Source organism: Sapajus apella, unplaced genomic scaffold, assembly GCF_009761245.1.
Source record: "Sapajus apella isolate SASKATOON/1434 unplaced genomic scaffold, GSC_monkey_1.0 scaffold4, whole genome shotgun sequence".
NCBI classification, from domain to species: Eukaryota; Metazoa; Chordata; class Mammalia; order Primates; family Cebidae; genus Sapajus; species Sapajus apella.
Window position 1 is genome coordinate 36,420,433 of NW_022436944.1, and position 25,629 is coordinate 36,446,061.

The 25,629-nt window shown below is 43.4% G+C and overlaps 2 protein-coding genes across 17 annotated transcripts in view; one reads left to right on the forward strand and one right to left on the reverse strand.

Moving 5' to 3' along the window:
* Positions 1-10,067, reverse strand: part of HACL1 (2-hydroxyacyl-CoA lyase 1) — a 40,032-nt gene extending 29,965 nt beyond the window's left edge. For 2 of the 14 annotated variants that reach the window (XM_032259082.1, XM_032259054.1), the window contains exons 1-4: positions 9,834-10,061; positions 9,542-9,646; positions 4,424-4,464; positions 968-1,048 (exon numbers count right to left, since the gene is read on the reverse strand). In XM_032259082.1, the coding sequence (XP_032114973.1) occupies positions 968-1,048; positions 4,424-4,464; positions 9,542-9,646; positions 9,834-9,914 (308 nt within the window). In that variant the 5' untranslated portion in view covers positions 9,915-10,061. Of the gene's footprint in view, positions 1-967; positions 1,049-1,848; positions 1,964-4,201; positions 4,358-4,423; positions 4,465-9,541; positions 9,684-9,760; positions 9,794-9,833 lie in introns of those variants that run through there. The other 12 variants (XM_032259075.1, XM_032259071.1, XM_032259105.1 and 9 more) reach the window with 10 other exon arrangements.
* A 22-nt stretch (positions 10,068-10,089) lies between these two features.
* Positions 10,090-25,629, forward strand: part of BTD (biotinidase) — a 48,264-nt gene continuing 32,724 nt past the window's right edge. Inside the window, exons 1-2 of one of the 3 annotated variants that reach the window (XM_032259165.1) lie at positions 10,140-10,222; positions 14,099-14,167. In XM_032259165.1, the coding sequence (XP_032115056.1) occupies positions 10,212-10,222; positions 14,099-14,167 (80 nt within the window). In that variant the 5' untranslated portion in view covers positions 10,140-10,211. Of the gene's footprint in view, positions 10,347-14,098; positions 14,168-25,629 lie in introns of all 3 variants that reach the window. The other 2 variants (XM_032259167.1, XM_032259166.1) reach the window with 2 other exon arrangements.

Below are 25,629 nucleotides of genomic sequence, written 5' to 3' on the forward strand. Positions count from 1 at the left end.
CACACACACACACACACACACACACACACACACACACACACACACACTAGGAAACTGAAAAATGTTCAAAGTATTTATCTCAACTGGGCGCAGTGGCTCATGCATGTAATCCCAGCACTTTGAGAGGCAACGGCAGGTGGATATCCTGAGGTCAGGAGTTTGAGACCAGCCTGACCAACATGGTGAAACCTCATCTCTACTAAAAATACAAAAATTAGCCAGGCGTGGTGGCAGGCACTTATAATCCCAGCTACTCAGGAGGCTGAGGCAGGAGAATCACTTGAACCCAGGGGGCAGAGGTTGTGGTGAGCCAAGATCTCAATACTGCACTCCAGCCTGGGTGACAGGGTGAGACTCTGTCTCAAAAAAAAAAAAAAAAAAAAGTATTTATCTCTAAGGAAATAAATTAGTGGTGCTTTGAATTTTCCCTCTAATACTCTTTTTTTAATATATATTTAAGGTATACCATATGATGTTTTGACATACATACAGTGAAATGATTACTATAGTCAAGCAAATTAACATATTCATGTTACTTTTTTCCTCTTAGGAAATTTATAATACACAGTATTATTAACTGTAGCTTTCTTTTTTTTTTTTTTCCCATTTATTTATTTTATTGCATTTTAGGTTTTGGGGTACATGTGAAGAACGTGCAAGATTATTGCATAGGTACACACGTGGCAGTGTTATTTGCTGCCTTCCTCCCCATCACCTACATCTGGCATCTATCTCTGGGCTCTATCCTGCTTGTCTGAAACTTAGTACCATTTGACCTTTATCTCCCTATCCCCTTCCTCCTCCTCATTCCCTCCCTGGTAACTAACTTTCTGCTTTCGGTTTCTAAGAATTCAAGGGTGTTTTTTTTTCCCAAGTCTTTCTACTCTAGATCAGTATTAGCTCTACTCAGTAAAATCCTGCAGTGACCTTTTTAAGAAAATGTTTTCAGTAATAATAACATGATTACCAGCAGTTCACGTTTGCATTTGCCATACCACCCAAGGCATGGATGAGACCTGGGCCAGAAACAACAAGGCAGACTCCTGGCCTAAAAGCAAAACAGAATTTATATTATTAACATCAAGCCAAATTTAGCAACTGATAACACTTCAGTGTGAAACACGGCAATCCTGGACTTCAAAGGAAGGACATACAGGTCTTTACTATAACTGGTAAAACAATTATTAGAATATTTTTAATTAAAAAATGTGGGGGTATGTGTGTGTGTGCATGTGTGTGTGTGTATATATATATATACATATATATATATATAATATATATGTGTGTGTGTGTATATATACACATACTTTTTTTTTTTTTTGAGATAGCATCTCACTCTGTCGCCCAGACTGGGGTCCAGTGGCACAATCAGGGCTCACTGTGGACTCCAGCCTGGGTGAGAGATGCTATCTCAAAAAAAAAAAAAAGGTATATATATAATCAACCTCCCAGGCTTAGGTGATCTTCCCACCACAGCCTCCCAAGTAATTGGGACTACAGGTGGGTGCCACTACACCCAGCTAATTTTTTGTATTTTTTGGTAGAGACGAGGTTTCACTATGTTGCCCAGGCTGATCTCAAACTCCTGGGCTCAAGAGATCTGCCTGCCAAAGTGCTGGGATTATCCTTCTTTCTTTGGGCATGAGCCAGAATGCCTGGCCCAAAGAAAGAAAGATTATATCAGTTTTCTAGCGAGAAGTAAGGTATCTATCACCTTCACAACTGGCCTTCATATCTGGCCTAAGTCAAGTTAATGGCAACAGAAGCAAATTTTTGACTGCTGAGTACATTTTTGTATGAAAAAAGGTTTTTTCCATTTCTTAACAAATAAATATAGCATCAACTGACCTTTGATAGGAAATTCTGAATGCAGTGCTCTGCCCAAAATCTTTTAAAACTGAACATGAGGCTGGCTGTGGTGGCTGACATCTATAATCCCAGCACACTGAGAGGCTGAGGCAATGGATCGCTTGAGCCCAGGAGTTCAACACCAGCCTGGGCAACATGGTGAAACCCTGTCTCTATAAAAAATACAAAAATTAGCTTGGTGTGGTGGTGTGCACCTGCAGACCCAGCTATTTGGGAGGTTGAGGCATGAGAATTGCTGGAAACTGGCAGGCAGAGGTTGCAGTGAGCTAAGATGGCGCCATTGCACTCCAGCCTTGAGGCAACAGAGTGAGCCTCTGTCTCCAAATAAAAATAAATATTGAACTTGAATGTTTTACCCTTGGTGTGACTTTCTAAGCTTAAAGCACTCAGGGAAAAGGTATCTCAATATAATTCAGTTTGCCATTTTACATTTATAAAATAATTTCTTAAAAATTTCTGTTCAAGACAGACTTGAAAATAAATAATTATCACCAAGTAAACTAAACTTCTAAAACAGTACTATCCAACAAGAACTCTGCATAGTAATAGAAATGTTCTGCATTTTCAGTCTGATATGGTAGCCACTACCGACATGGTTACTGAGCACTTGAAATGTGGCTACTACAAACTGAAAAACTATAATTTAAATATTACTTAATTTTAATTAACTTAAATATAAATAGGTACATACAGTTTGTGGCTACTATACTTGCCAGTGCAGTTCCAGAAGTTCATTCAAATAGCAAAAATTTTTTTAAGTATGAACTTTTAACCATTTTCTTAATCATCGTTCTAGCATTTTTTACATTAAGACATTAATGACTATAAATGCTTTCCAAGCTAAATGAAAAGATTAAAATATTTGTCATATGTAAATAGAGTGGCAGAAAATGGGGACAATAGTGTTACTCGATGACCCATTCTCTTCAGGCCCAAATTCACAAGTTTCTTATTACAGAAAAAAAACTATTCTGGTGAGGTTTAGACTTTGAGATCTTATTAGTTTTCATTTCTTTTCTTTTTTTTTTTTTTTGAGAGGGGGTTTTGTTCTTTTTCCCCAGGCTGCGGTGCATGGGGGCAGCCAGGGCCCCCCCCAACCGCCGCCTCCCGGGTTCAGGCAATTCTCCTGCCTCAGCCTCCTGAGTAGCTGGGATTACAGGCACGCGCCACCATGCCCAGCTAATTTTTTGTATTTTTAGTAGAGAGGGGGTTTCACCATGTTGACCAGGATGGTCTTGATCTCTTGACTTCGTGATCCACCCGCCTCGGCCTCCCAAAGTGCTGGGATTACAGGCTTGAGCCACCGCGCCCGGCCTTAGTTTTCATTTCTTAGCAACTCAATTACTAGTTTCATTTTTGGAAATAAAAACATATATTAAAGCTAACATAAATGAAAAAAGTATGATACATATTACCATGAAAGTCCAAATTCTGCTTAAAAAATGCATACTTAGGGGAAAAAATTGGAAGAAAATGACAAATTCTTAACAGCTATGAGATCACAAGTGATTTTCATTTTCTTTTTTTTTTTTGAGACGCAGTCTTGCTCTGTCGCCCAGGCTGGAGTGCAGTGATGCAATCTCAGCTCACTGCAACCTCCACCTCCTGGGTTCAAGCTGATTCTCCTCCCTCAGCCTCCCATGTAGCTGGGACTACAGGTGTGTGCCACTACATCTGGCTGATTTTTGTCTTTTTAGTAGAGACAGCGTTTCACTACGTTGGTCAGGCTGGTCTTGAACTCCTGACCTCAGGTGATCCACCTGCGTCCCACAGTGCTGAAATTATAGGTGTGAGCCACCGCGCCTGGCTGATTTTCATTTTCTTCTTTATGCTGTCTATATTTTCCAAAATATATGTTTTTAAAATGCATTGGCCAGGCGTGGTGGCTCACGCCTGTAATCCCAGCACTTTGGGAAGTTGAGGTGGGTGGATCATGAGGTCGGGAGTTTGAGACCAGCCTGGCCAAGATGGTGAAACCCCATCTCTACTAAAAATACAAAAATGAGTCGGGCACAGTGACATGCACCTGTAATACGTTACTCGGAGGCTGAGGCAGGAGAATCGCTTGAACCCGGAAGGTGGAGTTTGCAGTGAGCCAAGATTGTGCCATTGCACTCCAGCATGGGTGACAGAGTGAGACTCCATCTCAAAAAAAAAAAGTATTAATTTTTAATAATAAAAAGGGAGTAGTAATTAGGTAACATGGATACATACTAAAAAATCAGAATGCATGGAACAGGTCCCAGCAGTCACGTTTTAAACCAAGCATTTTTGTATTAAGTGTGCTGGAGTAGTTGTGAGATCCAAGACAAGGTATCACACATCAACTCACTATCTGGTCACCAGTGAAAATGGCAATGTGTTCCACTCTAAAACACTTCTGGTATCATTATTCTTTTGATGTGGCCCTGAGAGAGTTTTAAAATTTTTTATCTTTTATTATTTAATACAGTCTTCTATAATCTTTCCAAATGAACTCATCCTTCAGCTGAAAGGCATAATGGTTCTACCCCAAAATATTAAAGTAATTGAAGTGAAACAGATTTTGGTTTACCTGCCTGTCAGATATCCAATCGCAGAGGCAGCATAACAAGCCTACAAAGAAAGAACACTGGGACTTGAGCATATTGGGATCCTTATAGTACATTTATGAGAGTAACTTACTATTAAATAAGAATCAAGAATGTATGGTAAAGGCAGAATTGAAACACTTCCCATTTAGTAATAAATGTTCTACACATAAATTTCAAATAATGATTAAGGTATCTAATTTTTAGTTTTTCAAGAAATTTGTTCATATGTATGTTATTCAAAACATCCTCTTACAATTGCTTAAACATCTGCAGGATCAACAGGAATGTCCTCTTTTATTAGTGATATTGGTAATCTGTTTTCTTTTATTCTTCATCAGTATCATGAGAGGTTTATGAAATTTATCCATCTTTTCAAAGAACAAATTTGTGCCTTTGTTGGTTTTCTCTATTGTTTGTTTTCCATTTCACTGATTTCTGTTCTTGTATTTATTTCAGTCATTCTGAATTTGATTTACTTTTCTTTTTCTAGCTTCTTAAAATACAAATTTAGAACATTGGCTTTTAATTTTCTTTACTAACAGATTTAAAATGATCCCCTCCAAGAACTGCTTTGGTTATAGTCTGAGATTGTATCTTTTCATTATCATTCTATTCAAAATATTTTCTATTTTCCATTGTGATTTCTTTTTTTTTTTTTTTTTTTTTTTTGAGACGGAGTTTCACTCATGTTACGCAGGCTGGAGTGCAATGGCGCGATCTCGGCTCACCGCAACCTCCGCCTCCTGGGTTCAGGCAATTCTCCTGCCTCAGCCTCCTGAGTAGCTGGGATTACAGGCACACACCACCATGCCCAGCTAATTTTTTTTTTGTATTTTTAGTAGAGACGGGGTTTCACCATGTTGACCAGGATGGTCTCGATCTCTTGACCTCGTGATCCACCCGCCTCGGCCTCCCAAAGTGGTGGGATTACAGGCTTGAGCCACCGTGCCCGGCCGTGATTTCTTCTTCAACCCATTGGTTAATTAGGATCTGTAGTGGTATCTCCTTTTATTGGTAATCTGTTTTCTCTTTTATTTCAATCAGTCTAGCTTGCGGTTTATTGATTTTGTTAATCTTTCCAAATATTTACAAAGTACCAAAAAGTATGTTGCTTAATTTCCAAATATTTGAGGGTTTTTTTTGTGTGTGTGGTCTGTTATTGAGTTCTACTTTACTTCTACATGATCAAGTTACACATACTTCACATTTTCAATCCTTGGCATTTTTTTGAGATTCCCTTTATGGCCTGTACATGAATAGTTTTTACCTTGTAATTCTACTTTAGCTCACAATCAGGAAGAGTGAGGGCACTAAATTAAATACACACAGATAACCTGGAAAAATGCTGATTGCTCTCTCAAATTATTCTTTTTAGCCTGGGACATAATTTTTTCCCCAGCATTATCATTATTTCTTCTCGTTTCTTTAGAAATAACAATAAATTGGGTATTTCCTAGCCTTCATTCAGCTTTAAATGTAGTGTACTGTCTTAAAGAAATCCACATTAAAAACATAAATGTAAAAAAAAAATGAATGTTTATGGATCATAATCTTAACTGGCTCCACTATCACATGCCCACTGAGGAACTGCACCAAGGCTCTGCTCTTTTCCTGTGTTGCTATTCTCTTTTGGCCCTGTCTCTCTTCCCTTTTGCATATAAGGCCAAATTCACGTTAGGACAATAATAAGACAATGCCTAAGAAATGCAGGAATGTAAATACCTGCTGCGATAAGAACACTTATTTAGACACCAAAAGAATTGCCCACTTATGATAGCTGGGTAAGAAATGGTGCTAGGCAATGCACAATATACAACAACATGTAACAAAAAGTATATTCCTTTGGTAGTAAATGTCAAAAGTTGAGAGGTAACTAGTTTTATGACCATAAAAAATCTGTTTCAATTCTAAACTACCTCTATTCACGGGCAGAACGGTGCACACAGTACTTAGAGAGCAGATTCTGGAGCCAATCTGTTTTGATTTAAATCCCAGCTTCCCTACTTTCTACTGTGTAATTTTGGGAAGTTGCTCTGCATCTCTGTTTCCTCATCTATAAAATGAAAATAATTCAAAGCATTGTTGTGAGGATGAAATCAGTTCGTATGTGTAAAACACTCAGAATAGTCCTCATACACAGTGAGCTCTCAAGAACAATTAACTTGCTGCCAGTCTGCCTACTTGCTGGCCAATTGGTCAATATGTCTTGATTACAAAAAAGATCTAATCAAACACAATCAAGTCCAACCAACCACATCTTTCTCTTTAGCACAAACATGCTCCTGAATGCCTTAGGCTGTTTTTATATTCCCTCTGAATCATTCTGTCACTACCCTTAGTTCAGGCCCCATTTAAGTTTACCTTTGACTACCACAAAGTCAGGCTGGGCCAGGTGTGGCAACTCATGCCTGTAATCCCAACACTTTGGGAGGCCAAGGCAGGTGGATCACCTGAAGTCAGGAGATCAACATCATCCTGGCCAACATGGTGAACCCCTGTCTCTACTAAAAATACAAAAAATTAGCCAGGCATTGCGGCAGGCACTGTAATCCCAGCTACTTGGGAGGCTGAAGCAGGAGAATCACTTGAACCCAGGAGGCGGAGGTTGCAGTGAGCCGAGATTGTGCCATTGCACTCCATCCCGAGCAGTAAGAGCAAAACTCCGTAAGTCAGGCTGCCTGAGCCTGAGGAACATAAGCACTGGGATGGTCCACCAGAATCTCAAACACATGTGTTCAAAGCTGAACATCACCTTTCTCCTCCAAATTGGCTCTTCCCTCTATATTCCCAGTCTCAGTCACAGACAAGATCCACACAATCTAGTAGGCCCAAAGTCTAGGAATCATATCCAGAGGAGCCGGCCTTCTCCTTCCTAACTAATGTCTGCTCATCCTTCAGGACAGCTCAGACATCATCTCCTGTGGGAAGCTGAGTGGGATACTCCTTCTCTAGGCTTTGTAGCACCCTGGGTATCTTTCTATTACAACACTTACCACATTATAATACAATTGTTGGTGTCTGTCTCCACAGCTAGGTTGTAAGCCCCTTAAAGCCAGGAACAGATTATCATTCACCTCTGTATCCAGCACCCAACATAGCACATGGGACCTAAAATCCCTTGCCCCAGCTTACAAGGGCTGAAATACAACTTAGAGACAGAGGTTGTGCTATGTTGCTCAGGCAGCCTCTAACTCCTGGACTTGAGTAATCCTCCTGCCTCAGCCTCCTAAGTAGCTGGGATTACCGGCATGTACCACCATGCCTGGCATCATCTTTCTGAAGTACAAGCCTAATTACATCTCCCACCTGTTTAGAAAAACCTTTAGTCTCCCCCATTGCCTATTGTAAAAAAAAAAAAAAAAAAAAAAAGTTCAAACTCTTTTTAGATTCTCCACAACCTCCCTTCAGCCTACCTACCAGTCTCACAGCTCACCATGCCTTTACCTACATTGATGGAACCACATGAACTAACATTATCTCTGCAGGCAATCTTCTCTGATCTCAAAGAGAATCAGTCACCCCTTCTGTGCTACTACATCTGTTGTGAGAGTTATAATTGATGAGTTTTTTTCCTTATCTCTCTCTCCTACAGGTTACATAGCACAATCTTTAGTATACACTACTTAGTCAATAAATGTTTCCTGTATGAAGAAATCAGTGGCAGATATGTTATCTCTAGAAAAACAGTTAAATATAGGTTCCATTTAGAGGCCAGTAGCTTCATTTTCTCACACAGATATAAGAACAGAATGCTGTTCTAACAAAGAAAAGTAAAATGTAGAAGCAACAGAAACTCAAGACCTGCTAGTTTTAAGATAAAAAATATAAATCTCAAACTTTGCAGAAAAAGAATATCATTCGATGAATAAATAATGTATAATAGTAAGTATCTACACCATGTGAAAGCACCAACCAAGTCAGGCACTGTGATGTAACAAATGAACCGGCAGGGCATGGTGGCTCATGCTTGTAATCCCAGCACTTTGGGAGGCTGAGGTGGGCAGATCACGAGGTCAGGAGTTCAAGACCAGCCTGGTCAATATGCTGAAACCCCAGCCGGGTGTGGTGGCATGTGCCTGTAGTCCCAGCTACTCAGGAGGCTGAGGCAGAAGAATCACTTGAACCCAGGAGGCAGAGGTTACAATGAGCCAAGATGGCACCACAGCACTCCAGCCTGGGCAACAGAGTGAGACTCTGTCTCAAAAAAAAAAAAAAAAAAAACCACACACACAACTTCTGCCCTCCAGGCACTCACATCTGATAGCAAAGGGCACCAATTAAGGAGGCAAAAGCCACTGTCTGGGCAAGAGGCGGCAAGAATCTAAATTAGAAGAGTGGGAGTGTAAAGCAGGAATACTTAGCTTCAGCTGAACTGACAGTATGTGATATCACACAAGTGGATTCTTGATCTTTTAAGCCAGCACTACCGAGAAGAGCAAAGCTGGATTGGCAGGCGATGCACTTTAAGTGGATTGACAAAATGTCATACCTTCCTTTTCCTGCTTTCACATAAGCCTCTAAGAAAGGTGGCAGCATGATGCCGTGGAAAGAGAGCCAGGCTAGGATCTGAGACACCTGAGTTTTCATCAGGGCTTTACCATTCGTAAAATCTTCCAACCTGCCCCAAACCGATCATACAACAGACTTTGCCTCTACTCATTCAACCCACAGGTAATCTCTGAACACCTTTCTTATGCAGGCACCATACTAAGCACTGGGGGTACAGATGTGTCATGAAGAAATAATATCCCTGCTCTCATGGAGCTCGTAGCCTAATAGAGAAGTCAGACTTTACACAGAAACTGTTCCTTCCAATATACTGTATGCGACATACAGTATAGTAGTAAGGGCATGGACTCAGACCCAGAATACGTGGGTTCAAACCCTGCCTCTGCTACTACCAGCTGTGTCACCAAAGGCAAATTGTATGTCTTTTCTCATCTGTTAACTAGGTTTAACAACAGTTAATATTCAACAGTGATTGACGTGTGCAAAGCAGCAGAACAGTGGTAAACACTATCTGAGTGTTTGCAATGCATATCTACCGCTATTACTGATCATTCCCAGTAACGGATTCAGCCACCTGCGCCCATACTCACCGCTTGCTCATTCCTCATCCCGATGTACTTGATGCCTAGCTGCTGGGCAGCAATGGCGATTTCGGTTACTGGGATGCCTACGATGCCAAATATGTACTCCACATCCTGAGGGACGAAGAACAGGGAAATAAACTCCCAGGGCCCCACCACAACGCCACATCCTTCCCTCTCTTTCAGGTGCTAAAAGGAAAACCCCAGACTCCTATCGCCCAGGTCTACTCGTCTCCAAGACAACATCGCGGTCCCCGCCGGCTTCCGTAGGAGCCTTTCATTCCAGGAGGGTCCGCCGTACTTGCGTTTTGAGGGCCTGGGCGATGACTTGAGCACCAGACATCTGCTCCTCGCTGCGCTCTGCGAAGTTACTGTCCGGCATCTTCCACCGAAAAGCTCAAGGCACTCTCGCAGTCCACAACCAAGGGGAGTCACCCACCAAAGCAAATGCGAAGACGGCGGCACGCCACCTGTGGGGCCGCACCTCTGACGGACAGGAGGGCAACCAACTGCCTTAAACAACGGGAAGGAAGAGGCGGGCTAAATTCGCCCACTCCCTGGGAGAAGTGGGAATGTAAACACGCAGTTTCTCCAATCAGAACCGTACTCTCTTCCCGGCGCCTCCATTCGCGTGGCCAGAGTACCAGAGGGAGGCGGGAGTAGCAGGAGACTGCGGCCTATGCCGAGCAGGTAAGAAGGCGAACTCTGAGGCCTCTCACCAGGGTCTCGGAGTCCGCTAACCGGAGCGTTTTCGGGACCGCTAAGTGGGAATGGCGCATGCGCATGTTCGGGGCGGAAGGCGCGCTGAGAGCAGGTACGGAGGGGGCGTGGTGCGAGCGCGCGGTCCAGGCCCCGCCCCGGGCCGCCCGGGAGGCTGCGGGCGGGCTGCGCAAAGGCTGCCGGGAGCTTGGAAAGCGTGGCGTGCGGCTCTTGCTGTGGCTCTTTATGCTTTGCTGCTGTGCTACCGAGTTGCGTTTTTCTAGGCTTTTACTTACACGCTTTATGGTTTACGCTCTCATAACCTTGTGGTTTTGTGGTCCTTAAATCATTATAACGCACGTTACTTAAATCCAGAAGCAAATGTGTACCCCAGCAAGAGATAAAATGACACCCAGTGTCAGTAGATCCAGACCGTGCTTCAGACCTTGAATCCTGTTTCCTATTCGCTATTCAGCCATTGGGTCACACACGATGAAAAGAGCACCTGAACGTACCTAGTTTTGAGCACTGTTTTCTCCATCCCTTGCTACTGACCCGTATTACTCTCCGCTGTTATCTTTCCAAAGTCAGGCACTATGGCATAAATCTTAGGTTCGATCCTACTTACAGTCAGCCCTGCACCTGATAGCCTTTTAAAACATTTTTGTGTGAAAATTGTTTGCAGTGTGCGATTTCTGAAACTACTGCCTTGGAGTGATTAGACCCATCTGCTCAGTGACAACAGACCTAAAATTTCCAATTATAATAAATAGTGGAACTTTAATTTTTTGAGGATTTGGGGTCATTTTGTTGTAACCGAGCAAGCGCGAAATGACCACTGAGACAAAGACTAGGCCAAATTACAGAGTCTTTATTGCCTGCCGCGGAGGAGGACTCGAATCTCTGTAACCCACGGCCAGAAAGGAGGGTGTCAAGACCTTTTAAGCGCTTAAACCACCTCCTGGGCGGTGGTGAGGGCGAGGTACTTCAAACATTCCGAGAGCCAGTGGACTGTGGACATTTTGTAAACCACCTCCTTGGGTGGGGGAGGGGGGACTGAGGGTGAGGGGCTTTGGACATTCTGAGGGCCAGGGGACTTTGGACATTCCAGTTGTTACCTAAGTGGTTCACAGAAGTCAAGATAAGCGTTAGTTTACACATCGTCTGGGTAAGGTGGAAGTTACAGACCTTAGTTACTTATTACAAGTCGCAGGGGCCAAGGTGGCGTTGGTTTGGACTGCTTGCCTGTCACATTAGGGTTGCAGAGAGCAGTTTCAATGGAAAGCCGAGGTATGGTCGAGGTATGCAGTTTATGGGGCAATTACCGTGTCACATTCCCCCCTTGTTTTGTTTACAGGAATTAAATCATTTATTCCTCCAGCAGGTTAGTATTGTTTGTTTGTTTTAAGGGCCTATATTGAAACCTTAGTAATATTAATTTTATAGAGTTTACCTTAGATTTAATGAACCTGAGAGTTGATTTAGGAGGCAGGGGCAGAACATGAGTCCCAGTAGGAGTAGGGTCAGAGGTCCCACCAGGCCCGTAAGGAGGGAAATGAGCCAAGGGGACCAGGGAAACATTTTTTTGATACCAACTTTTTGAAGCCTTGTTTTCTGGTTTTGAGATTTTGTTTGACCAGGGAGAGGCTCTCTCAGATGAGGCCTGACCTATTAGCATAGAAGCAACATTGTTTATTAAGGGCGCACATAATCCCCCTTGTTTTGAGCATAATAAATTTAGTCCTTGCCTGTTTTGGAGGACCATTTTAGCCAAAGACTTAACCTGATCAGTGAGTTGGAAAATGGAGTTTTTTAAGTGGCTTAGATCAGTATTTATTTGCTGAGAGAGAGTTATAAAATTTTGGTCCCCAGTTACAAGAGCTGATATTCCAACTGTGGTGGAGCCAGCAATACCTGATTTAACCAGTAAAGGGATGATGATAGGGATTTACAGCATGGATTAGGGTGGTGAGGGTGATGACCACGAAGAGCACACAAGTCTTAGTTTTAGTGAATTGAGGGATGAGTGTTTGACACTCTATTGTGGGGCAGTCTTGACGTGGGTGTGATGAATTTAGGCGTTTGTCCACCTTGAGTGCGGTGGGTGTGGTCAGGATAACTGTGTAGGGTCCCTTTCAACTTTGGGGCAGGGGATGAGGCCAGAGGTGGTGAATTTTTAACAAGGACAGAATTTCAAGGCTGGAAGGAGTGTGTCGGCTGGTCTGCAAGGTTTGATGGGGTGGGACGGGTGTCTTTAATGAGCTGGTGTACCTGGGATTGAACAGACTGGAGTGCCTGCAAGGACTTAAGGAGTGTATAGTTATGGGCTTTAGCATGCACGGTATCCAAGGGTCTGGGGAATAAGGGAGGGGGCTTGCCAAACATGATTTTAAAAGGGGAGAAGCCTTTCTGATACAGTGTGCATTGGACGCAGTGGAGGACAAAAGGAAGCAGGCTGACCCAGTTTTCACTGTTCTCTAGGATAAACTTTGTTAGGGTTTCTTTTAGGGTCTGGTTTATTCGTTTGACCTGTCCTGAACTTTGGGGACGATAGGCACACTGTAATTTCTAGGATATACCCAGGGCCTTCACCAGGCCCTGAGAAATTTGTGCAGTAAAGGCGGGCCTATTTTCTGACCATAGCGTTAGAGGGAGGCCGAACCGAGGAACAAGGTTTTGTAATAGTGTTTTTTTTTTTGTGACCACTAAAGCAGTCTCAGACTTAGTGGGGAAGGCTTTGACCCATTTAGAGAACGTATTTATAAACACCAGGAGGTATTTATAGTCATTTACTTGGGGTTTTATTTAGGTGAAATCTACTTTTTAGTGCTTTTTAGGGCTAGTTCCTTTGAGTTTTACCTGGCTAGACCTGTTTTTTTCCGGATTTACTCAGGCACATACATTACACTGAGTAGTGACTTTCTTGATAAGTTTATGTAAATGGGGAATGTAATACTTGGCTTTTAGCAGTTCAGTTAGTTTGGTTTGTTTTAAGTGAGTGACCTGGTGTGTGTTTTTAACTAGGGCCCATCCTGGAGCCTCGGGGACCACGATTATTTGGTCTGGCAGTAGTCACCATCCTATGGAGCCCTGTGTGGCACCCCGTTCCTTTGCAAACTTCCTCTCACCTGAGGAGTACGTGGGAGTAGGGGGCAGAACTGGGCGAGCAGGGTTACAAGGAGGGTCAGCAGCCCTGTCTTCCCTTGCCTCTGGTGAATCCCCCTTTCAGTGTCCCTTGCAGTGGACTAGTGCCACAGTCTTAGGCTTCCATATAGCCTCCAGCAGGGCTAGAATTTCCTCTTTATTTTTAATAGTTTTTCTTTATATATTGCTGTGTAAATGAGCTGTAGCGAAGGCATAACGGCTGTCAGTATAAATAGTGACAGTCTTTCCTTCTGCCCAGTTTAAGGCTTTTATCAGGGCCATAAGTTTAGGCTTTTGGGCTGAAGTCCCATGAGGAAGGGCCTGGGCCCAGATGACCTGCTCTAGGGTGACTACGGCTGCCCCGGCATACCTGACTCCGTTGACCATAAAACTGCTGCCACACGTATACAGTACCTCTTCCGGGTTCCATAAGGGGATGTCGGTGAGGTCCGGGTGAGCGGTTTGGATGACATCTATTATTTGTTGACAGTCATATATGGGTTCTTCTGGCTCACTATTAGGCAGCAGTGTGGCCGGATTTACAACTGTAGTCTTCAGGAACTTGATGCGGGGCTGGTCCGAGAGAAGAGCCTGATACTGTACTATGCAGGCATTAGACATTCACCTTCCTGGAGCCCCGTGGAGTAGTGATTCTACTGCAAGGAGTGCTACTAGGTTTAATTCCTGCCCCAGAGTCAGTTTGTTCACTTCTTTTACTAACAGGGCTGTTGCTGTCACGGACCAAAGACAGGCTGGCTACCCAGAGGCTACAGGATCAAGTGTTTTTGATAGGTAGGCGACTGGCCTGGACCATGGTCCTAATGTCTGGGTAAGCACCCTCTTCGTGATTCCTTGTTTTTTATGTACAAACAACTGGAAGGGTTTAGAAATAACTGGCAAGGCCAGGACTGGGACCGAGGTCAGAGCGGCTTTAAGTTTATTAAAAGCCTGTTGTCCTACTACTGTCCAAATTAGGGGTTGATTCCCTCCTGTGCAGGCATACAGAGGCTTCGCTATTTCAGCAAAACCTAAAATCCATAGACTACAGTACCCTACCATCCCAAGGAACTCCCGAACTTAGCATTTTGTGGTAGGGGTGGGTATCTGTAGTACTGCTTGGACTCGGCTGGGCGCCAGTGCCGGTTTGCCCTTTTCTATAATGTAGCCCAGGTAAGTAACCTTTTGTCTTTTATTTACATTCCTTAAGTGCTGTACTCGCTGGTAATCCTTTGTGCTAGGTTTTAGAACAGGGAGCAGAGGGGTGTTCCAGGGTGACTTACAGATGGTGAGAATTCCTCCTTCCAGGAGTCTTGTTATGTGCGGAGTGATTCCCTGCCTGGCTTCCTGACTCATTGGGTATTGCCGTACCTGGACCGGAGCTGCCATCACCAACAGTTGGACCACAACCAGGGTACGGTGTTCTGCCAGACCTGGGGGATTGGTCTTAGCCCACACTCCAGGTACACCCTCCTGGAATTGGCGGAGGAGGTTTGATGTTAATTCCTGATTTGTTTCTTGAGTATCTGTAGCTTCCTGCAAGAGGAACTCGTCTGACAGAGCACAAGTGATGAGGATTTGCTGAGGTGCTTTCGATACGGAGGGCAAAAGGGGGCATAGAGAGGCAGGCTTGATTTTTGCAGAAGGAGATGGTTGCTCAGAGTTTGTGAAGTAGGTGCCACTCTAATAGTGGGTAAGGGCATTCTGGAAGAACTAAGAAGGAATAGGTAACAGTGCCCTTTCTTAACAACTCGATTTGTGGTCCATCAACCGGTCATGACTTTCCTGGATGACTGTTTTCCTACTGGATAGTGGTCCCAGAGGCTGTGTAAGGACGGAGTAAGTTTGCCCCCAATCTTTAAAGTAACCCTGGGCTCCTGGGGGCTTAACAAATAAAAGCCCTGGCCCAGTTAATCCTGACTTAAAAAAAAAAAAAAAAAAAAAAAACCTTTGGGGGGCTTTTTTTTTTTTTTTGAGCGGTTACTCGTCTTTTTCTCTCGGGGCACTTATTTTTTAATGTCCCTCTTGTTTACAGTATGTACGTTGATTTCTTCCTAACGGGAGCCGGGGACCCCAGGGGCCCTTTTGCAAGGCCCCCTGCCCTCGTGGAGTGACTCATGTTTTCTGAAGACTGCTATTACTGCCTTAGTAGCTTTTTTGTTTTGTGTGGCTCCAGGAGTATCCCTGTTATTAAAAACCTTCTGGGCAATTTCCAGCAATTTGGTCAAATTCATTCCCTGGAATCCATGTAGTTTTTGTAACTTTTTCCTGATATCTGGGGCTCATTAGGAGACAACGGCCAAGTTAATGTCCTGTTGATTTTCCTGGGCCTCAGGGTCTATAGCAGTATAGGTATGGTAGGCCTTTTGTAGGTGTTCTAGGAAAGCAGCCAGCAACTCCTGCGGACCCTGAGTCATTGTTCCTACCCTGGAGAGGTTGCTGGACCTCCTGCCGCCTCCTTAACCCCTGCTAAAAGATACCGGTGAAAAGTGTTCAGAGCCTGGTGACCCCCCGAGGTGTTGGGGTCCCATTGGGGTTGGGTAGAGGGAAAAACCTCTTCAATTTGATCCCCGTTCTCTTCTACTGTTCCTCCCCCTGGACCTATGATGGCTTTCAGGACATCCTGTCTAATTCTGCCTCTTTCCTCGGTGGTGAACAGAATAAGGAATAATTGTTGGCAGTTGTCCCAAGTGGGGTGATTAGTCTGGAGTACAGATTCTAAGAGCCCTGTCAAAGCTTGGGGCTTCTCAGAGAACAGGGGATGTTAAACCTTCTGACAGAACTTAGTCCATCTTAAAACCCTACCACTGCCTCAAGTTCCCCAGCCTCCTAGCATGACCCCCTCCCGGGGAATTTTCCATCTCAGCAGGTCCTTAACCCTCCCCCTCTGCCATCTCAGCAGTTCCCCAGCACCACCCCCTCCCGGAACTCTCTTAGCAGTTCCCCAGCACGACCCCCTCCTGGGGAACTTTCCATCTCAGCAGGTCCCTAACCCTCCCCCTCTGCCATCTCAGCAGTTCTCCAGCACGACCCCCTCCCGAGAACTATTAAACCCAACAGTTCCCCAGCCCTTCCCCTCGTGCACAGCCCCTCACACCAAATGCATCTGCCGGCTTGCAGGCCATAAAATTTTTTTTTGCCACACCATGGGTGCTGTGCACCAATTTTTGGGTGCAGCCCAGCAGCTTTTTCCCTGCTCTTAATAAAGCTTGTTCCTGCACCTGGTGGTTCGGCCCTTTCTTTACTTTTTATCACCTTCTAGTTATATAAGTCAATTGACGAGAAAGAGATGTGAACAAAGAATGGGTGCCCCCGATTGTTTTCTCCTGTTGGGGGTGCCTCTCAGAGAGGAAGGACCGCCGGTGGGTGTGGAGTTCCGCTGTGGGTGTGCAGGAGGGACAAGGGCTGGTTACTGGTGCTGTATGGGAAGTAGGGTGCTGAGGCCCTGGTTCAGAGGGCCTTGAGTAGGGTGGAGGTAATTCCTGATTCTTCGCTGGGGAGGGAAGTATGGCTGGTGCAGAAGGGGCTTTCTTAGGGCCTGCCAGCATAACTTGTAACTCAGCTTGTTTTATGCAGCTTTCAAGCCATGAAGGGGGGCTGTTGAACTAAGCCTAGCCACTGGTCAATGTATGGAAACTGATCTGGGTGCCCAGGGGAACCTGTTACCACATTCTATGCAGCCTGGGTTACCTTGGGATCATATGTCCCGGTGTCTGGCCACCCCACCCCAAACAATGTCCACTCCAATTTAAACAGGGTACGGAGTTTTTTGGGGGGTTAGTTTTACTCCATATTGGCCTGAAAATCCAGCCTTGAAATTGGCCGTCATGCACTGGAGTGGGGTGCAGGTCTGGGAACCAGACAATCCCTGGGTTTTTGTTTTTGTTTTTGTTTTTTTTTTAACCTACCAGTTGTTACACAGACCTGTTTGCTTTTATGGTACTCTCAGTTCTGGAAAGCGTTGTACTTGTGCCTTGCCCTTTCCAGCACTGGTTTTAAGTATGCCTCTGTAGCAAGGCTTTGTAAGGAGTGGGCAACAAGCTTGATAGGCCTATCCCTGGCACGAGGCAAGGAGACAGGCAGAAGCAGCCAGGGGTGCAGGTCGATGTCACCCTCGTGGGACCACAGTGGTGAATGGTGAGCTTTTAGGAGATAAAAACTGCTTTGGTAGGATCTTCCCGTAGATGTGCCCTGGAGTCAGAGGGCTTAGGGAAGGTTGGAAAGTGACAAAACAAATGAATAAATGGGCCAGCAAATTAACTGGGTATGAATTTTGAATTCACCACAGCTCATAGAGATCACAAAACCTTTTCCAGTCAGTATCAACTAGTTGGTGGCAGTGAGCCTCCCAACACCGGGGGTGATGCCAAAAGTCAGAGATCAGGTGAGGTTAGGAGCAGGACCCATAACAATACTTAACCACTTTCTGACAGAATATACAGTGGTCTGTCTCTTTTTTTTCTTTTTTTTTTTTTTTTTTTTTCGCCCTAGGCGGACAAAGAGTCCTTGCTTGTTTTCCCTAGAATCTGACTTCTAAGATTCCAGAAAAAGCTACAACTGAGTCGCCGGGGGCTGAATCGCCTCCCAGACATTTAAAAGAGAAAAGGAGGGGCCTAATGGTGAAAGGGGAAGAGGAAGAGGAAGGAGAATAATGTTACTTCTAGGGGCATAAAGTCAGTGAAAGTCCCCTGCAACCAATGGTTATTTAACCAATTGAGAACATTGTCTGGCCTTAGTGAGGCAAACCTAAACCACCACAGATCAGTTAATAGGCACCTCAGAAAACTACAGAAGCTACAATAAAGACAGGGCCACATGACAGTTAGACACAGGGTGGGTGTCCCCCGTGGGAGACCAATCTAATGCCTGCCCAGCCACGTTCCCGAAGGGACATTTCAGAGCGTCTTGGCTAAGGTGTACCCTTATAAACCCCAGGCCTGGTCACTGCAGAGGTGAATCATCGTTATGCCCTATGATGTCTCCGTGGAACGGGGGTGAAGGCCCACACAGGTTCTGTAGCCCGCCAGCCATGGGACCACACATATACGCACTCACTCTCTCACTCACACCGAGGTTACAGAAGACAACAAAAACTGAATTACCTGAGCCTCCACTGATGTCTCACAGTAGGCTTGCCTAGTCAGAGATTAATGACTGCATCTGGTCTGCTGACTTAGGCTCCTGATGGGCCGGCCCCCCCAATTTCCAGACCTGACTTACCTCTGGAGGTTCCCAGGACCCTGAGGAATTTTGGGTGAATGTCAGCCAGGTAGTCGCCCATCCACCACGGGGCTGGAACTTTGGGGCCCTGGAATGTCTTAGGGAGTGCCTCCCCTAGAGATCCCAGAGGTGGAAGTGGCCGCTCGGGTGAGACTCCAGGTATTTTGTCTGAGTGATGATGGAAAATCTCACTGGGGCCTCCAAATGTTGTAACCAAGTGAGTGAGAAATCACCACTGATTCAGACTAGGCCAAATTATAGGATCTTTATTGCCGGCAGCTGTGGAGGACTCACGTCTCTCTAACCCGTGGCCCCAAAAGGAGGGTGTCAAGACCTTTTATGCCCATAAACCACCTCCTGGGTGGGGGTGAGGGCAAGGGGCTTCGGACATTCCGAGGGCCAGTGGACTATGGACATTTTGTAAACCACCTCCTGGGTGGGGGTGAGGGTGAGGGGCTTTGGACATTCTGAGGGCCAGGGGACTTTGGACATTCCAGTTGTTACTTAAGTGGTTCACAGAAGTCAAGATAAGCATTAGTTTACACATTGTGTGGGTAGGGTGGAAGTTACAGACCTTAGTTACTTATTACAAATTGCAGGGGCCAAGATGGTGTTGGCTTGGACTGCTTGCCTGTTACAGAGAGCAGTTTCAACAGAAAGCCGAGGTATGGTCGAGGTATGCAGTTTATGGGGCAATTACCATGTCACAATTTTAAGCAAAAAGACCAGTGATAAGTGGACAGTAAAGAGATGAGAGGGGAGCGGGTCATAGGTAGTGAAATGCATAAGCAGCACTGAAAGTGAAAGGATTTCTAAACCCAGACATTTTCGAACTGCTCGGGGGTGTTTACAAAAGGTCTTACCCTCTTTTTCTCAACCCCTCTCCCCCACCCCAAGCAGAGGGAAATGAAGTGGTTGCCTCCCTGCATCTGGGGACTGTGTTAGTCCATTTTCATACTGCTCTTAAGAAATACCCAAAACTGTGTAGTTTATAAAGAAAAAGAGGTTTAATAAATTCACAGTTCCACGTGGCTGGAGAAACTTCACAATCATGGTGGAAGATGAAGGAGGAGCAAAGGCAAGTCTTACATGGTGGCAGGCAAGAAAATGTGTGTGGGGGAACTCCCATTTATAAAGCCATGAGAACTTGTGAGACTTACTATCACAAGAACAGCACGGGAAAATTGATTCAATTACCTCCCACCAGGTGCCTCTTACAACATGTGGGGATTATAGGAGCTATAATTCAAGATGAAATTTGAGTGGGGACACAGCCAAACCATGTCAGGGGCCCATCTAAAAGGGTGATTTCTATCAAGTCTCAGAGTATATCCAAAAAGAAAATACAGATTTTGCATTCTACTCTGAATGTATCCGTATGTTAATTTTAAAATGACATTTATTGAGGTATAATAAACAAACAATTAAATGCCCAGATCTTAAAGATTAGTTAGATGTGTTTTGACAGTTATATATAACTATGAAACCGCCACCCAAAATAAAAATGACATTTTAATCTGCTTACCTGTCAAGTAAAATTAACATTCCAGAAAGCTGTGAAATGGGCTGGGCACAATGGCTTATGCCTGTAATCTCAGCACTTTGGGAGGCCGAGGAAGGCAGATCATTTGAAGTCAGGTGTTTGAGACCAGCCTGGTCAACATGGTGAAACCCCATCTCTACTAAAATACAAAAATTAGCAGGGTGTTGTGGGACACGCCTGTAATCCCAACTATTCAGGAGGCTGAGGTGGGAGTATCACTTGATTCAGGGAGTGGACATTGCACCACTGCACTCCAATCTGGGTGACAGAGACCCTGTCTCAAAAAAACAAAACAAAAAAAGGTATGAAATCATCTTTGCACTTTCAATAGTCCTTGACACAGTGCCTCCTGTCCTTGTTGGAAAAGGTACAGAACCCACCCCCTGCCATCATGTATTATTTATATCAGTAGTATTTGTGACAGTCTCTGTCCCTATTGCATCAGAGTCCCTGGGAAAGCTTTTTCCAAATAGTCACTTGGGCCCTACACCAGATCTCCTGAATCCGCATCTTAGGACAGGTTAGGCACCTGTATTTTATACAGAGAACCCTAGCTCTGTATCCATGCTGGAAGCATGAGTTACTAATTAAACATGATTGCCTGTCACCAAAGTAGTACTGTTGATTAATTTGTATTGACAGGTTCAAGGATGATTTGGCATTGAAAGAACAAGCAGTATCAATGGTAGGTAGTTCACCAGACCTACTTTTGTGTCAAAAGAAACACTGACAGAACCACTCAGTATAAAGTGCAGTGAAAACTGAACTCTGAATTGGAACAAATACCTGGAATTCAGTTAACTGGTTTTGCAAAAAGACAAATACTCAACTGGCGGGATTCTGCCATTTAACAAAGAGAAAAATCATTGGGATTGTTTAAACTTGCTTTCACCTTTACACCTTTTAGTTCAGGATGCAGTGTTCAATTGTGAACTTGGGCCTGATGATTCAGCAGAAAGAAGTGATTTGAGTTCTGGTTCCCTGGATTAACAAGGCCAAGGAGCAACTATTTTGCAGTCTAATTGTAATTATAGCCAGCTTGTCCAACCCTCAGCCCAGGGTGACTTTGAAGGCAGCCCAATAGGATTAACAGGGCCAAGGAGCAACTTTTTTGTAATCCAATTGTAATTACAGCCAGCTCGGGACTTTGAATGCAGCCCAATACAAATTCATGAACTTTCTTAAAACATTATGGATTTATGTACCGACGCTTTTTTTTTTTTAAAGCTCATCAGCTATCATTAGTGTTAGTGTATTTTATGTGTGGCCCAAGACAATTCTTTTTCCAGTGTGGCCCAGGGAAGCCAAAAGATTGGAAAGCCCTAACAAAATCCTAAAATTCTTTTGTAGTTTATCAGAGGCCCTCTGTGCATACTCTGTAAGCACCATCCACATTCTTTGTTATAATATTGGTAATAGGCATAAAATTTTATTTGTTGGATATTTTATTGAAATTTTGTTTTCGCTTATTTGCTTATTGGTGGGAGGAAGTCAAAGGAGGAACGAATCTAACCTTTTTAAAAGAAAAAGCTAAAGTATTCATAACATGCTCTCCAAAGAACAGAGCTAGTCATCAAAGAATCTGCATACCAATTACTCTATTTGTGGGTTCTGAATTTGAGATTATGAAAAAGAGCAAATTGGAGTCTGTCTTCTAACTGGGTCAAGGAGATATCCAGGCAACCAGGTAATTTAATAAGAGTTGCAAATATAGTGCCTGGAGAAAATTTATTCTCTAAAGACTGCAGCTTCTACAGGCAGTAACTCTTAAAGCCCCCAAACTGGGATAGTGCATTTTAATTTCAATACGCTATCAAGGACATTAAAAATTCTTGTGATTAATTTAAAGCATAACACTAGCTGAACTTGTGATAAAATGTTCTCAGAAACGTGTTATCAAAATGAGAAATGTTTGCTTATCAAATGAAGAAATGAATCAAGTTCATTTGTGATACATTATAGAAGCTAAAAATGAAATTGCCTGACATAAAGAAGATAAAACTGAAACTGAATATCTTAAACAAAAAGGCAGAAACAAAAAAAGGAATCTATATAGAATGCTATTTTTTATAGCAATACAAATTACAGCAGGAAATGTGCTGTAAGAGATATGTCAACATAGGAAGCAAAATAATGTCGTGAAAAGGTTCTTTGAATAAAGTGGGTTAAATTGATTTTCTTTGCTTCTCATTAAATGTGTGGACTTCAAAGTACCAAAGCTCAACAATAGGCTTGAAACAAACCCAGTGAAAAGCAACTTTATTACTGAGCTGAGGATTGGTATCAATAATAACTCACTAATAAAAAAGCTTGATATACACAGCAAAAAAGAAAAAAGCTTGATAATAAAAACTCCCAGTGCCTGATGCCACTTGACAGACCCTGGGAGTTTTTTCCCGCTACCCTGTGACCTAGAGAAAGTTTGGATTCCTGCCTTTGGCTTGGGCTGGCGAGCCCTGTGCTTTTACTCTGCATTTTAATGCCAGGGAGACCTGGGACTGTGATAGGGAGTGTTGTGGGAAGAAAACAGAAGGAATATTGTTCCTTTGTTTTAGCTTTGTGTTCATCCATTATGGGTTTTTTTTTTTTTTTTTTTAAGAAGATTTGAGATAGTTTAACAGCAGCAGTCATTACATGTTTACTTGTATAAAATGTACCAGGAAATAGTGACAACTGTATGTTGTGCTATAAAAATGTAAGAGATTTATATCAAATGGCTTTGAAATCATCATATAGGCCGGGCGCGGTGGCTCACGCCTGTAATCCCAGCACTTTGGGAGGCCAAGGTGGGTGGACCACAAGGTCTGGAGACCGAAACCATCCTGGCCAACATGGTGTAACCTCGTCTCTACTAAAAATACAAAAATTAGCTGGGCGTGGTGGTTCATGCCTGTAGTCCCAGCTACTTTGGAGGCTGAGGCAGGAGAATCGCTTGAACCTGGGAGTCAGAGGTTGCTGCGAGCCGAGATCATGCCATTGAACTCTAGCCTGGGCAACAGAACGAGTCTCCGCCTCAAAAAAAGAAATCACAATATGGTATTTTTCAGTTTGATGGAACTCCACACTCAGGGGTAGCCCACAGGGTAGAGGGGCAGCTGTCACCGTGAAATATGGTACTAGTATTGAACTATTTTCTGTTTTCACTTGTTCCTTCTGCCATTAGCATTCATTATAGCCCCTTGCTTTTCAATTTGTACCTTATTGCTTTGTTTTGATTTTAATCTATTCTCTGTGTCAGCAAAACAAACACATCTGTAGGGGAGAATCTCTGAGTGATTCCCAGGGTTTGGGGTTGAACTGGGTGTAACCCCAGGTGAGGGACATCTTCATGACGAACTTAAGCGCTTAAACTTCTTTTTGCGTCATAACCTTTGAGTTCTTCTTTGGAGCTTAGCTTTGATTTATTGTTTTCACTGTAAAAAACATACATTGAACATTTATGACATCTTTCAGACACACGAGTAGAGTCAGAGATTAATATACACCCATGTACACAGCCCCTGGCTTAAGAAATACATCACAAATATAGTGAAGCCCCCCGTGTGTCCTTTCCCCATTACGCCTCCTTTCCTGTCCTGCAGAGGTAACCACTATCTTGAATTTGGTGTTTATAATTCCCACATTATCCATTCTTTAGGTGATGGATATTTGGGTCATTTTTAGTTTTTTGGTGTAAAAAACAGTGTGCTCTGAAATTCTTGCATGTTTCCTTCTTGTACACGTGTGAGAGTTTCTACATATATGTGATGATGTGATGTGATGATGAGGTGGAGGTCACCATCATTTGCTAAAGGTTGCCAAATTGGTCTCCAAAGTATTGTACCAATTTATACTCCCAGCATCTGTGTATGAGGGCTACCCTTTCTCCATATTCTCAGTTGTGGAGCTTTAAAAATTTTTAGATGTGAAATGGCTTCTCAGTTCCATTTTGCTGACTACTAATGAGGTTAAGTTATATTTGCATATGTATATGTATATATTAGCCATGCAGGTTTCTTTTTCCATGAATTACCTGTTTACATCTGTTGCCCATTTTCTTATTGGATTACCTTTTGCTTTTTGATTTGTAGATGTCCTTTTTGTATTCTGAATGCTAATTATTTATCTTTTTTTTTTCTTTTTTTTTTTTTTTTGACAGAGTTTCACTCTTGTTACCCAGGCTGGAGTGCAATGGCGCGATCTCGGCTCACCGCAACCTCCGCCTCCTGGGTTCAGGCAATTCTCCTGCCTCAGCCTCCTGAGTAGCTGGGATTACAGGCACGCGCCACCATGCCCAGCTAATTTTTTGTATTTTTAGTAGAGACGGGGTTTCACCATGTTGACCAGGCTGGTCTCGATCTCTTGACCTCGTGATCCACCCGCCTCGGCCTCCCAAAGTGCTGGGATTACAGGCTTGAGCCACCGCGCCCGGCCCAATTATTTATCTTTTAACTTTGTTAATAGTTATTTTTGAGGTATAAAGGGTTTTTTGTAGTTACATTTGACAATTCTTTTTCCTTATGTGGGTTTTTTTTTTGGTTTTTTTTTTGGTAACTTGCTAAAGAAAACTTTTTCTAACCTGAGGTTATGAAGATTTTTTTCTATTATCAAAAAGTGTAAAGTTTTATTTTTTATATTTAAGTCTTTGCCTGGAATTGACTTTTGTATGTTGAGAGGTAGGAATCCATGTAACATGTGTCAATTAGATTTGCTGTGTAATTAACCACCCCAAAACTTAGTGGCTTAACACAACCACCATTTATTTAATCTATATTCCTATGAGGCTGGGCTCAACTGGACTCACTCATGTGTCTGTGGTCAGTTGCCAGTGAGCTCACTCAGGCCCTGGAGGTTAGCTGGTTGTCCACTGGGGTAGCGGGCGCATTGCCAGTGAGCCACATTTCTCTCACCACCCAGCAGGTGATGGCAGCAGGTTGCAAAAGGGAATAAGCTTCATTGTGGAAGCCTCTGTGTGCAGTGTTTGCTAACATCTCATCAGCCAAAGCAAGTTATGTGGCTGGGCATTCAAGTTACGTGATAAGGGAACATAGATACAGAGAGGGGAGCAATTGCTGGCCTTTTTTATAGTCAATTTACGATAATATCCTGTTGTCCAAGCACCATTCATGATATAGTTCATTCTCATCCCAGTAATACAAGCTCGCATATTTGTGGTATATTTCTGTACTTTCTGTTCTTTTCCTATCCTAACACCAATCCCACACTATCTCAATTTCTATATTTTAAAAATAAGACTTGGTGTTGGTAGGACAAGTAGTCCCTGGACTTTATTCTTTTGAAGCCATCTTGCTTTATTATATTAGTTTTAAGGAACTAGGAGGGATGGAAGAGGAAGCTTTAGATTAAAATAGACTTAAAATACAGTATTTTTTAATGGCAAGACTAAACTACAGTGTCTAGGGATACACATTGGATAATAAAGCTGTTTTAAAAAACAAAGAAGTGATCACTATAAAAGTCAGGGTTATGGTTACTTGATCCCTCATGAATAATG